The sequence below is a fragment of the Pleurodeles waltl genome, chromosome 3_1 (assembly GCF_031143425.1).
Source record: "Pleurodeles waltl isolate 20211129_DDA chromosome 3_1, aPleWal1.hap1.20221129, whole genome shotgun sequence".
Lineage (NCBI taxonomy): Eukaryota > Metazoa > Chordata > Amphibia > Caudata > Salamandridae > Pleurodeles > Pleurodeles waltl.
Genome location: NC_090440.1, coordinates 10,957,502 through 10,970,911, shown reverse-complemented (window position 1 = coordinate 10,970,911; position 13,410 = coordinate 10,957,502). Strand labels below are relative to the sequence as shown.

The 13,410-nt window shown below is 48.7% G+C and overlaps 1 protein-coding gene across 11 annotated transcripts in view; it reads left to right on the top strand.

Moving 5' to 3' along the window:
• Positions 1–13,410, top strand: part of DDB2 (damage specific DNA binding protein 2) — an 80,274-nt gene that overhangs the window by 55,674 nt on the left and 11,190 nt on the right. For all 11 annotated transcript variants that reach the window (XM_069221659.1, XM_069221665.1, XM_069221656.1 and 8 more), the window contains 4 exons: positions 2,340–2,517; positions 2,807–2,952; positions 11,787–11,951; positions 12,477–12,522. In XM_069221659.1, the coding sequence (XP_069077760.1) occupies positions 2,340–2,517; positions 2,807–2,952; positions 11,787–11,951; positions 12,477–12,522 (535 nt within the window). The remainder of the gene's footprint in view (positions 1–2,339; positions 2,518–2,806; positions 2,953–11,786; positions 11,952–12,476; positions 12,523–13,410) is intronic.

Genomic DNA, 13,410 nt, shown 5'->3' with positions numbered 1-13,410 from the left:
CTACAGGCCTCTGAAGGAAGTTGTTTGCTCTCAAAAAGTGACAAAGTCTCTTTCTGCGTCCTTAGAAACGTTTTCAAATGTTTTAACATGCAGAGTTTCACTGGGACCAGTCCACTTTTTGCATCTGACCAGGGCTCAGTTGCGTTTGGCCTAAAATCACACCTAGGTCCCAGTCAATTACTTCCATAGAGTAAAATTGTCGCTTTGTGGCGCCATTTTCACTTAAATTTTAAAAATTCGAATCTCTTGTTCCACTAATTGGATTTTTGCCGTTTTGATCTTATGTTAATCATGAAAATGTTATTTTTTATTTTAAAATTGGTTGTGGAATTTTATTTTGTTTTGTTTTGTGTGATTTTTTTCTACTGAATGTGCACTGCTTAAATACTTTATACATTGCCTTTGATTTAAGCCTAACAAGTTGTGCGACATTAACAGGGTTTGCGCAGAAGTTGATTTTATTTAATTGGTGTGACATCTAGCAATTAATGGATTTATCTTTCAAGCCACTTTACTACTGCACCCAATAGCACCTCTCTTTGCAGTTGTTCCTCCTTCGCCCAGCAGCACCACATTTCTTAAACCAACCCCATACATGCCACATAATCTGTCTAGCTAACCCTGGCCCATCTGACGGGTCAGGCCTTTCCAGCACACATCCTATCTGTGAAAAGATCTGTCAAACTCTCCAGCCTGCACTCCCCAGAGACAGGGTGAAGACTCAAGAGACAACCAAGAGGGGACAGCACCTGGTTGATCTGCGATTGACAAACGTAGATCCCAGAGGTCTCCCCTGCGGGTGCACAAGTGTAGCAATAGTGCAGCCTTTGGTTTGACAGGGAGAAGAATCTCTATGTTACCCCCCACTGGGCAGGCTTCTGTCGGATCCCTTACACGATCTCCTCCTGACAGTAGATCTGACTTCCACAAACACGGCGACCAGTGCGCGGTCTTCCACTTCCTTGAGAAACACCCTGATAGTCATTTCATGTCCGCAGTTTCCTGGTAACATAAGAACTAAATTATGTGTCTATTAACTCTCAACACTTTTTTTCAAACGTTTTTATTGAACATTTTTAGGCTAAACCGTTACAGACAGTCATTCATTGTGTCAGATTGGGCACTCAGTGTTCAGTGCTGCGCTCTGTCATCTGTAGTAGACTTAGCTAAAGATAGTGCCTAGAAGTGAGGGACTTAATCATCTGCGTCTCTGTAGGTGCTCTTTTTGGAGAGAAGTCCATGTTGCTTTGGAGTTCTGATTGTTGCCCATCTGATGTATGATTTTTACAGATACCAAAGGCAATCCAATATGCCAACGAGGAGCCCTGGGTGATAATCACAGATACAGGTAGATTAGTTCAATCAATCGGTCGACTTGTAGAGCGTGACTTATCGTCTGGGGGCTTGTTTAACAGAACTGAACCACATAGCTGGCCATCAAAGTAGGTCAGTGCACAATTCAGTGTCCTCCTCCTATGTTGATAGATAATTAGCAATTAAAAAAAAAACTTCAGGGTTCATGGGTGATCTCACGGTGCTGAAGTGAAGTAATGGTAGAGAGAGCGAGAGAGAGAGGGAGAGTGTGTGTGTGTGTAAGTGTGTGTGTGTGTGTGTGTACGTACACTTACACAAATGAAACAAGACTGGGGGAAAAGTGGTCCACTGATTACCTAAGAAGTAATTACACTACAGGGAAGGGTTCAGGATCTGCTGACTGTCATCAAGTCGGTGCGTTTCGACCTTAACTGGGATGCTCAGGGTCATCACCAGGACTATAAACAGTGTGAGAATCTCAGGATGTGAGCCAAGGGATCCCAGCGACTAGAGCAGCCGGAAAAGGAAGGATTGATTCACTGGATTAGGGGGCGTCAGAGTTTACCTGAACGTTCAGCACATCCGTCACTGTCCGAGCGACTGACTAAACCCTTCCACACACACAAATGTCTCCGGTAACAGCCCTTGTGTACACCAGAGCGTGCGTGAAACCTGCTGACACAACCATCAGACTCCGGACTAGTGCTCAAGCAAGAAGCAGACATGGACACAAGTGCACTACACCCTAACCTAACTCTGCACCCAGGCCTTAGGATGGACCTTTCTGATCTGCCCAGAGCCGTGCCAGAGCCATGTGATAGGGCACATTCAGACAGTGTCAGACGTGCACCACACTAATATCAATGGCGTAAAAAATAGTGATGGGACGACTGCATGTGCTGTGAGGTCTTTACTTTTCTGCGTCTGTGCACCCCTGTGTTTTTCAAGGCTGCTTTAGTGAAACTGGACTACAGAGTTTATTCTGTACTGCATGTGGCATTGCTTGTTTTTGCTGCACTCTGCAGATATGGGACCTGAAGTTACACAAGAAGAAAGTGACGCACGTGGAGTTTAACCCTCGCTGTGATTGGCTGCTGGCCACAGCATCTGTGGACCAAACTGTCAAAATCTGGGACTTGAGAAAAATGAAAGACAAAAAGTCCTTCCTTTACGCCCTGCCGCACGAGAAACCAGTGAATTCAGGTAGTGGAGCTTGTTTCAAACGCCTTTCCCCTCACCCTCCGCCCTACTTGGCCTCTCTTTTGTTCTCTCTCAATGCATTCTCCGCCTCCTCTGTTCTCAATATTCCTCCCCCCACTGCCTCCATTTACTCTGTTCATCCTCTCGCCTTCTTGGCCCTTTCACTCTCGTCGTCTTTTTAATAACAGATATGTTTTTTCTTTCTTTTTAATAACAGATGGGTTTTTTCCTTCTTTTTATTAACAGATGGTTTTTTAATTTCTTTTTAATAACGGATTTGTTTTTTTTCCAGCTTACTTCAGCCCTGTGGATGGAGCTAAGCTGCTCACCACTGACCAGCACAATGAGATCCGGGTGTACTCCAGCAGTGATTGGAGCAAACCCCAGCACGTCATCGCTCACCCACACCGCCACTTCCAGCATCTCACCTCCATAAAGGTATGTGTGGCTCATTGCTGGGGAACCTTACACGGTGGAACGCGCGCTCACACTGCTTGAGGCCTGCAGCGCTTAGAAGAGGCTGCTGGAGTGTTGGCACGAACGTGCTGTGCTTGACTCTGCGATTTGTGCCACACTGCCCTTATGTGTGCTGAACCGACCTGTGTGTTTTCACCCCAAGTCGACAATCGTTCAAGCCCACTCGTGAGGGTCTCGTGCTGTTAATGAAATGGGACTGTGGCCCCTGATGCCAGCGTAGCAGCCCCAGTGCACTTCCTTTTCCTTAAAGTGGCTCCTTCCCTCATGCTGGACAAGACGGACAGTGATGGCAGCAAGTTGGGTTGTCAGGAGCACAGGCCTTACTTAAACTCCAGTGTGTATACCGCTTGTCGCCCCGTGCGTAAACAAGTTACTCCTCCTTTCTGCCAGTCTAAGACACGTATGAAGGGTGCTTGCACTCAGTGTTGTGGGTGTGGGGGTTGGGCTGCTTTGGAGTGACTGCTGAAGTCCAGTACAATTCACCTCTGTATACTACGGTGGTATACATGGTGCATGGCTGGGCTGGCCTTTTTGTTATACTAGCCCAAGTGCACATCTTCTATCCCCTCCCTAGGTGGGCCTGGGGGTGGAGGAGATGTCCAGACCTTTCTCCAAGTAAAACCCACCCTCCCGCTTTCTGCCTTTTTTCAGCACCCCCCTGTGAAATGTTTTGCCAGACAGACCCATTTCACATCCACCTGAGCTTGTTTAATCCATTCTTAGGAGGGACACTAGGGCACCAGGCACACGACTTAGATACTCTACGCAGGAACATGGCCAGCAGAGAGTTCTGCCCAGACATCCAAAAGGTGCAGCCTCTCTAGTGTGCTTGGCTTGGCTACCCGAGCAGGATTGGTCCTATTGTCCTGAGCCAGTACATTGTTCATGTTCATCTCACCACTGGGGAGGTCCTGTACACCAGCAGAAGAGCTGGGAGTGGAAGATCTGCATCCTTGACAGTCTCTCTCCAGATTGGGCAAGTCTGGGTAAACCTGAATAGTCTCCTCGCTGCTTGACCTGCGGAGAGAGGGAAGAACTACTTCCTACAGGAGGAGGAGCTGGACTGAGCCTTCAGAAGGAGGGAACCTACTCCAAGGGAAGAGAGCCAAAGCTCATGTGACCTCCAGGGCCTCTGATGGTGGATACTTTGGTGATGGAGAGCATCTAGGAACCTAGAAGTTACCCCATCCCGACTGCCCAGGGGACAAGCAATAAAAACACCTGTATGGTGGTGGTTCAACATCTCCACAAGTTGAGAAAAGTATGTCTGTGACGTACCTGTAACGACCCCCTTTCTCACTGCTAAGGGTCCTTCTGCACATACAGCCAGTATTAGCTTGCTGTTCCGCCATCTGTCCCATGTTCAGAGTCCAGTAAAACTCAGAACTTCAGTGCAAAAGACAAGTAACCCCTAGTGGTCACCTGTAGCCAGCCATCTGGCCACCAGGACCTAGCAATGGTCTCCACTGTGCGCGGCTGCCGCTGTGCTTTACTAACCCACATGTACTCTCCACTTCTTAGGTGTGGCTCTGTGGTTAGAAGTTAGACATTGGATTCTCATTTGAAGTTGCTGGGTTTCTCCTGCCTCCGACCAACATTTCCCTGTGAAATGGTGACCAGGCGTTGCAGTTTCACAGGACACTAGTGCTTCAGGCTTTAGCAGAGGGCCCAAGGCGTCCACCCTACAGTAACATTGGCCATAGAGATAAATGTTAAACTGTTTTCTAGCGCCTAGCACGAGTAGCCTTAGTACCACTTAGGCACTTCTGGTGTTAATTCTGTATCGTAATTGTTAGCGTTCTATTCTTCGTTCATCTAAAAGTAATCACACCACTTGCTTATTTTGCTTATAAAATAGCATTTCGAGTGTCCTTTTACTGAGTTTTTGATCCCCCCACTTCCTCCTGGAGCAAGCATTGACAGTTAAACCCCACTACCCCGAGTGGGTTAAGTGCTAAGAAGTCAGTGCATTCGGATTGTGGTCCCAGGACATTAGTGGCACCTACTGACCCTGTCGTGGGTTCAGCTCTTCGATTGGTGGTGGAAGCTTACTCTGTTTTCAGACTCCATAGTGCAACCAGACCTATTTATGAGCCACTGGAGTGGAGGCCTTCCGTCAACTCATGTAAGGTTTCACTTCTAGGCACTTGCCAGGTCTCTTGCTGCTATCCCGGGTGTGTGTTTAGCATGTTGATGTATGTGGCCTGTGTACTACATGCATGATGTGTGAGTAGGCCAGAGTAGTGGAGACCAGTGGTATCTATTTTGCATGTCTGTGCCAGGCCTTGCAAAGATGGAGGGTGCTGACTCTATTCCCAGACAGTGAAATTTCATTGATCACATTTGTGTAGCTGGAGGCCTACATCCTGAAGCGAGACAGGGTTCCTTTTTATACTCTGAGCCCTTTGGTTAGAAAGGAACTTAGGAATAGTCTTGCTGGACACTGCGGTTTGGTGGATGGTAGAGGTGAGAGCTGGGACAGCAGACCCTGTTGTGAAAGGTGTGGCTGCCTGATTACTCCTTGACTAGGGCTGATGACAGCCAGGTGCAGAAATCTCACAACTATTTGTGGGTGCTCCAGGACGGAGGCGAGCTTGTTATGCTGTGTCTGAGGGACAACCTAAAATTAACCCTTGAAAGAAGAACCAAATCAGGCAGTTTCTCTACAGTTTGAAAAGTTGGATTCACATCCGCTCTCTAGAGGCTGTATATAAAAAGTGGGATCCCATCTCTCACATTTTGTTCCGTTTCCAAGTCATCTATGGCCAAGGAAGGGAGAGCTCTGCAGAGTACTTGGAGGGTTACAGTGCAACCAGGGCTGGTGTTTCTGACAGCAAGTCTCCCAGAGGTGAGACGACATCACCGGAAATCTGGATCTCTTGCTGGAGAAACTGTATACCTGTCCTGAAGGGCTGAGAGAGAAGTGAGAAGAGAGAGACACTAATACGGACTACCCACCCAGCAGGAGGAGAGAGACTCCAGAGAGGAGTGAGGTCCAGCTTTTCCTGGTGGCTGTTGGGGTACGAAGAAGAGGACTGCTGGAGTTCTAGATGGGAATCACAATTCCGCCACAAAGTGATTGCCAAGGTCTGGTTGAGTCAGTGTCTGCGTGTTGCCAATTGATCCTAATAGAGCTGCAGTGACCGACTTGCTTAATAGCCCATGTGGGGCTGAATCTGTGACCGACCCCTTTGGGACTACAACTAGCCAAGATTTGAAGGTCTGCTAAAGAACGACTTTTGTGCTACAGCATGGGCTGCAACTACTGCTTATGCAAGCCCAAGGGGCTACTCTTGCCAACAGTCCAGACTACTGGGACATCTCAGAACTGCAAAGCTTGAGGTGACCACAGAGGACAAACTGAGCGTGAAGCCGCAGAACGCAGCCTTGCACCCTGGTTGAACTCTACAAAACCTTGATGATGCACCTCTTGAGTGTGCGGTTGGCTGCCCTTGGAGGACTTGCCTGATGAAGGGATAAACAACTGAGCACACCTGCAAATTTGGGGGGTGATTAAAGTGCACCTGTGCTCGCTGTATACTACTCTTTTTTTTTATCCCTAGGGAGATTGTGGGGGGGGACTTAGAATGGGGGAAGAGTTCCTTGTGACAGAAGGTGGACAGGGTGGGCGCAGCACATGCCAATATAGCACCCAAAGAAAGTAACGTGTTTTGATTACTGTAGTGTGTAGTATTAGACACACCGGTGTGATTTGTTTTTTCCGAAAATAAGGATAGGGCTGGGTATTTACTTTATTGGGTGGGAAGACATTTATTGGGTCTCTTGACTGATTGTTGAGCTCTGAATTGGAGCACCCCCACATTCTCGCTCTGACAAGCCTGTAGCTGGTCACGCTCAGTACTCTAGGACGGGCCCTCAGACAGCGGCAAACTACCCCAATCCCCAAGGAGGCCTAGTAGCTCATGCTTGCGCACCATGACCACCCCCCGCCCCAAACGGCGTATTGTAGTTTTAACGAAAAACAAACGTTTTAGAAAGAAAGGTGTTGGTCAGAGTCAGATAAGGAAAGCAAAAGCATAAACGCTGCTGGTATCTAATAGTAGTTGGTGCTACTGCACAGTGGAACATTACAAATTCAGCCATATTTCGGTCACAATATGACCGATTTCATTGTGAGGACATTGAGGCAGTCATACAGCACCTCCCCGATGCTTATAAGAAAGGGATCAGGAGTTGGTTGCGGATGATAAAATCATCTCCAGTGTACATGTACGCGATGCCTTAGATTCCACGCACACTGCCTCCTGCAGTGTTAACACGCTCATCTGAGGCTTTAAACCTAAGGTCCAACCACACCTCAAAATCCCATCGACTGGGAACAAGATGGGTGAATCTGCTTTCCTGGTGGCAGGGTCACCCCTAAATGGGGAGTGAAGGGTAGTATCAATGGGCTACCTTACCCTAGGTTCACTACACCCCCTATATGACCACTTCCTGTGGAGAATTGGCACAACCCTGTCCCAGAGTTCCTAATCTTGCCATCATCAAGATGGCAACATTTTCCTACACATCAGGCAGCTCGTCTTCGGGGTGTGCCTGATCTGGTTGTACTCTACGCTTCCTAGCGTAGCTGATTTCCCGTCTGTACTGGTGCCGAATGGGCATCACGGCAGGGGTGGCATCCTTTAGGTCTGGGAAACGCTGAGGTCGCATGTCAAAGGCGGCAAAGATTTTGAAGTCCCTGGCCTTGGTATGCAGATTCAGTGCTCCTCCGAGAGCATGGGCAACTTGTCTGTGGTTGCATGCTAGACTGTACCAGTCTGCCAGCACGCTAGAGGTCTAGTAGGTTTCAGCAGGGGGCACTTCTAAAGTACCCTCTGAGTGCATGTATTAATAAATCTATCACTGGAATCAGTGTGGGTTTATTAATGCCACATTGTTTATATCAAACACCATAGGTTTCAGTGAAGCCTGTATGTAGCTAGGGAACTTGTTTTGACCAGTGCCCATTACATACCTTAAGATGGCTTCCCTGCTCATTTGTAATGTCTTAAGAATTGACTTGGACATCAGAGGGGCATATCTGCTCATGCAGATATGTTCACACATGTAGTATAATGCACCCTGCACATATTAACATGCAGTGTTAGTAGGTGTGGCACACAGGCCGAGTGCTCTGTCGGTTCTCACGTTTGTCTGCACCAAGACACGCAGCCCGCAATGGCAGATGGTCATGTGCTTGGCGAGGGGTCCCTGAGGGTGGCACAATACATGCTGCAGTCCTTATGGACCCTCTTTGGCACCCATGCCCTAGGTACCTAGGGTCCCATTTACTAGGGACGTACAGGTGTGCTGAGGGTATTGCCAGTTGGAGAACAGTGTTAGAGTTTTAGGGAAAGAGGTCTGGCACTGGGGCCCTAGTAAGCAGGAACCCACTGCACATTCAGACGTGCATCAGAGAACAGGCAAGAAGTGGTGGTGACCCTGTCAAAAACTGGCACTTTCCTACAGAGACTGAGAATTTCTATAAAATTACCAATATGTCCAGACTGTATGGCACTACAAGAGATCTCTGTGCACTGTAGGCAGTGATAATCCACTTCGCAAGGCAAAAGAAGGGTGCGTTCTTCTACAGCGCATACTCTGGGATTTACTTCACTGGGTTTGGTGATTTTTACACTGTGAGTACTTCACTCTTCATTCTCACTAGGTATCCCCAGCCCAGCAGTGGTGCTGCCAAAGGGCCATCTTAGAAGTCTTCTTCCACAGCAGGGTTCATAATCTATGTAGTCTGATGGCTGCAAACACTAGCGGGTGCATCGCCCCCTTTCGCAGGACCCGCTGCCCTGGTGCCTCTCTGGCGTCACCCATGGGGCTGCTGGAGGCTCATAGATGCTACTCACCCTTGTTCATATGTGTCCTCTCATAGACCTATGACTTGCACTGTAGGAAGGTGCCTCCTTTTGACATGGTTCCCCCCCCCCCCCCCATACTCTTTTGCTCGGTACATGATGTGATTTCTACTGAAAGTGCGCTGGGTTCCCGCTAACCACGTCCCCAGTGTCAGATCTCTTTCCCACAAATGCAGACGTTTTCCCAGTTGGCAAACCCTTTTGCACCTTCTGTAAGTCACTGGTAAACGGTACCCCTGGTACCCAGGGCCCGAGGTGCTAAAGAGAATCTCTAAGGGCTGCAGCATGAATTGTGCCATCCTGAGGGACCCCCCCTGACCAGGCACATGACAGGCTGCTATTGCGGAATGTGTGTCTTGGTACAGACAAAAGTGAAAACACAACATAGCACACAGCCTTTGTACCATGTCTCTTAACACTGCATGTGCTGTATGTCACTAAGGCAGGGTGCATTATATTACATGTGAGGGCACACCTGCACGAGCAGATCTGCCCCTCTATGTCTTTGTCGATTCTTAGACATAGCAGGTGGACAGAGCAGCCATTTTAAAAGCATGTGCTGGACACTGGTCAACAAGAGTTCCCGAGCTACTTGAAGGCTTCTCTGAAGATAGGAATATTTGGTATAAAAAATTCCATATTGATAAGCCCACACTGATTCCGGTGACAGATTTAGCAATACTTGCACACAGAGGGCACCATAGAAGTTTCCCCTGAATATCTACCAGCCTCTGGTGTGCTTGCTGACTAGTCAGAGCCAACATGCGTCCTCGACCTCCTAGGGTGAGTCTTTGTTCGGTTTGCTACAAAGCCTACTCTGGGAGATGTTTTACTCCTCCCCCAACCCAACAGTATGACCTGCAAATCTACATTTCAAGGCGAAAGAAGCCCTCCGCCCTTGGTATGCAGATCTGGCTTCCCTCAAAAGGGAGCTGCCGAGGGCCCATTTGGCACCTGGACAGGTGAGAAATGTAGTGTTCAGAGAGGTGTGTCCATCACTCAGCCCTAAGGTGAGCTGCCTGATGTGAACACTACGTTTCAGAATCTGCCATCTTGGTGTGGACAGATTTAGGAATTCTGGGACCGGGTTATGCCCACTTTCCACAGGAAGTGGTCATATAAGGGGTATAGTGACCCCAAAGGTAAGTAGCCCATTGGCTACTACCCCACACTCCTGGTAACACCCCCAAATGTAGTATTTAGTGGCGCCCCTGGCACCAGAGAAGCAGATCCTGATGACCTAAGAAGCCCAAGGACACCAAAGAGCCAAGAAAGCAGAATAGGTGAAAAGAAGCAGCTTACCTGGTACCAACCCGCTGGCCTGTCTGCATCACTCGTCAAATTCTGCACCAAAGTCGACTTGTCCTGCAGCTGGGACTTCAGAAGCCTGGGAGGACTGCCTGCCTTCGAAAAAGACTCCAGATCTCCCATGAACAGCAGACCTGTTCTCCAGCAAACTCCAAAGAAGGGAGTCTGAAGTCTCCAGAACCACAAAAACCTGACACCTGAAGTCACAACTACACCCGCCGTCTCCGACCCTAGTTAAAGTGGATTACCAGTGCCAACAATGTTCCCCAGCCCATCCGAGTCCATCGGGGTTTCACCCCTCCTGGACTCCCCGACGATGCCTGCAGCCTCTGGATGCAGCCCCCCTCTACCACAACCGTTCCAGTCAGGAAAATCCAACACCTAAAGACACCTCTCCACTCATCGCCCCTGAGCCGTGGAGAAGAGGACCAAAGGTGCCTAACTGTGCCCGAGCATTGTGTGGCCTGAGCCCCGCTGTTGGTTCAACCAGACTGACCTCCTGGCCGGAGCCTGCAGCCTCTTTTCGCAATGACTGATCTCCATTGAAACACTTTGGGCACCCAACGCTGTTTTGCACCCTGCCACCCCTGTGTGGCTGGTGGTTTACTGCTGGCGCTGCCTTGGACCTTGGCCACCACTCACCTTAACACCCACCTGAACGACTTTGCTCTGATGCCTAAACCTATATAAAGATACTTGCTATTTTTAGAAATTGGTTTGGATCTCCTTCTTGAGTCGTGTGTGTAACCTATTGACTATTGTGTGTATTTGTAGATTTGTTGCACTCCTCCGTGTTAAGCCTAAGGCTGCTCGACCACACTTTCTCCAGATAGAGCACTTTGGCATTGCATAGCAAGCCCTGTCCACTCTTTGGGGAACCCCTGGACTCTTTACATGGTGTATCTAGTTATTTGATATACCACATAAACAGCCAGCTTCCTACATGCACCCTCGTGGGAAACACCCGACCAGGTGGACGTGCTGATCACTAATACTCCACAGCCATTGGTGGCTGTTTGTACTCTCTGTTACCATGCATCACTAAGAATACAAGTGCATCTCAAGGTACAGCGGTCGCACAGTGGTCTCGTTTGGAACATGTGGGTGTCTCACCTGTCACTCCAGTTGCCTCCATTACCTCCTAAGCTTTACTCCTCAGGAGGGCAGTCTTAACAATATGTATTCCACATACCAACCCCTGACTCCTTGACCTGCTTCTGGTCGCTCATTCCCTGTAAAACCTGCCCCATCACCCTCCACTCCATCAGGACTACAAAAAGACACCAGGCCTCAGCCAGGTGGGCTGGTGCAATATGCTCCTTCCTACCCATAAATAAGTTTGCTATTATCTAGTTTTGTCTTGTTTTAAGTCCTGTTCAAACATCCAAGTTCACTCCCCCTCTGGTAAGCAGAAGCACATCAGATGCTGCCCACCCCTTTACTTTCATGTTTGACGCTTGCCAGAGGTGGGCAGTGTCTGTGTGGGAGCATGGCTTGCTGCTTTTGTCAGATACCCGACAGCATGCAGGAGATGGCACTGGCTACAACACAGGCGGCCTGCTACGGTCAACTGAAGTCCAACGGAACTTAGTCTTGTGTCTTCTCTTTATCCAGGCTACTTGGCACCCACGCTATGAACTGATCGTGGCTGGACGCTACCCTGATCCAAAGTTTCCCGGCTACACAGATGGCGAATTGAGAACTATAGACGTGTTCGATGGAAACAGTGGAGAGATGGTGGGTCAGCTGCATGATTCCAACACGAATGGCATAATCTCGGTGAGTGATGGGGTGGATGTGGGATGCTTCTTAGAGTAGACTGGGATGGTACTGTCACTACTCAGATGGTACATGGTCTGTGAGATGAGACTTTTCTGTTACTGTCTGTGTGAGGAAAGTAAGTGTGTGTGTGTGTGTGTGTGTGTGTGTGTGAGAGAAGCTTCCGGGGCAGGCGTGGGGGAGGGGCCTGGGGGTGTGTGTGTTTTTGTGTTTTGCTTGGGTTGGTTAGACCATCCATTGCTATTGAGTATATTCTGTGTGTCAGGGACTCTCACCGCCAGTGCTGTACATATGTCTCTCGCCTTCTCTGCTAACCATGCTGCCCCTGCCTTGTGTTTGTAGGGGAGATTTTTATTTTACTGCCTGTGCTGCGCCTCTTCTGTGTGCGAGGAACTGTGTATTGCTCATGCTACACCTTTTCTCAGTGTCAGGGAAGCTTACACTGTCAGTGCCTGTTGTATGAAGCACGTGTGTTTGGATGTGTTTCCATGCTGTAGTCTAACGGCAGTGCCTGTCTCTTCACAGCTGAATCAGTTTAACCCTATGGGAGACACACTGGCATCCGGCATGGGTAAGTAGCTCCTGTCCCTAAATTGTTACTTTCAATGCCTATTGGCACTACCATGCTTCAAAGCACTTCACACCCCTGAAGCCTAATGGGCTACAGGCTTTCACAGAGACACGCTGTGTGTTTGCACGTGATGTCATGTAGCCTGTGAGAAACCAGTTCTTTTCACAGCAGCGGTCTCAGCCCTACATTTCCCTTTGATCCTGGCACATCATCTGGCGTGGTTGCATCAGAGCCCCCTTGCATCCTGTTCCTTGTGTTTAAACAATATACGGTTACGTAAAGAAGGGCCAGGAGCAGGGAAACTCCAAAGCTGTACCACTTCATTGCTTGTAGAAGACACAGATTTCTTACTACTAAGATTTTGAACATTTTGCAGGTTTTCTAAGAGAGAGAGAACCAAGGAGGGATGAGCTGGGCAGAGGAGAAAGCCCAGCATAGCAGCTATTTATATAGACTCTTAATAAGGCCATGTAAGAAATTGTGTTATTGTGCGGGATGTGAGTCCTGGACAAGTAATAGATCCATAATTGTCTCCTTACTGGGAACCAAGTACCCATTTGTATGACTTGAGTGTCTCACTGTTACAAAGTAGAGCAGTCGAAGGCTACTCAGGGGGAGGAAGTGTGGTCGCTGGGCACCAATGTTAAACCCCCTCTCTGCTGGACCAGATGAGAAAACTAAGCCCAAAATAATCCAAATCTCCTCTCACTTGCCCAACGCAAAAGAACACTAGCGCTTTCTGCAACCACCCCTAACGGGGGTAAATCTCCCAACCTGTGCCCTCGGGTCTTTGGTGCCTAGAGGGCTTTCTGCTCTCGCCTTCTGGGGAAGGCAGATTTGTGGTGAGCACACCAATCTGCCCGAGAGGAAGGGCAGAAAGATTGTTGG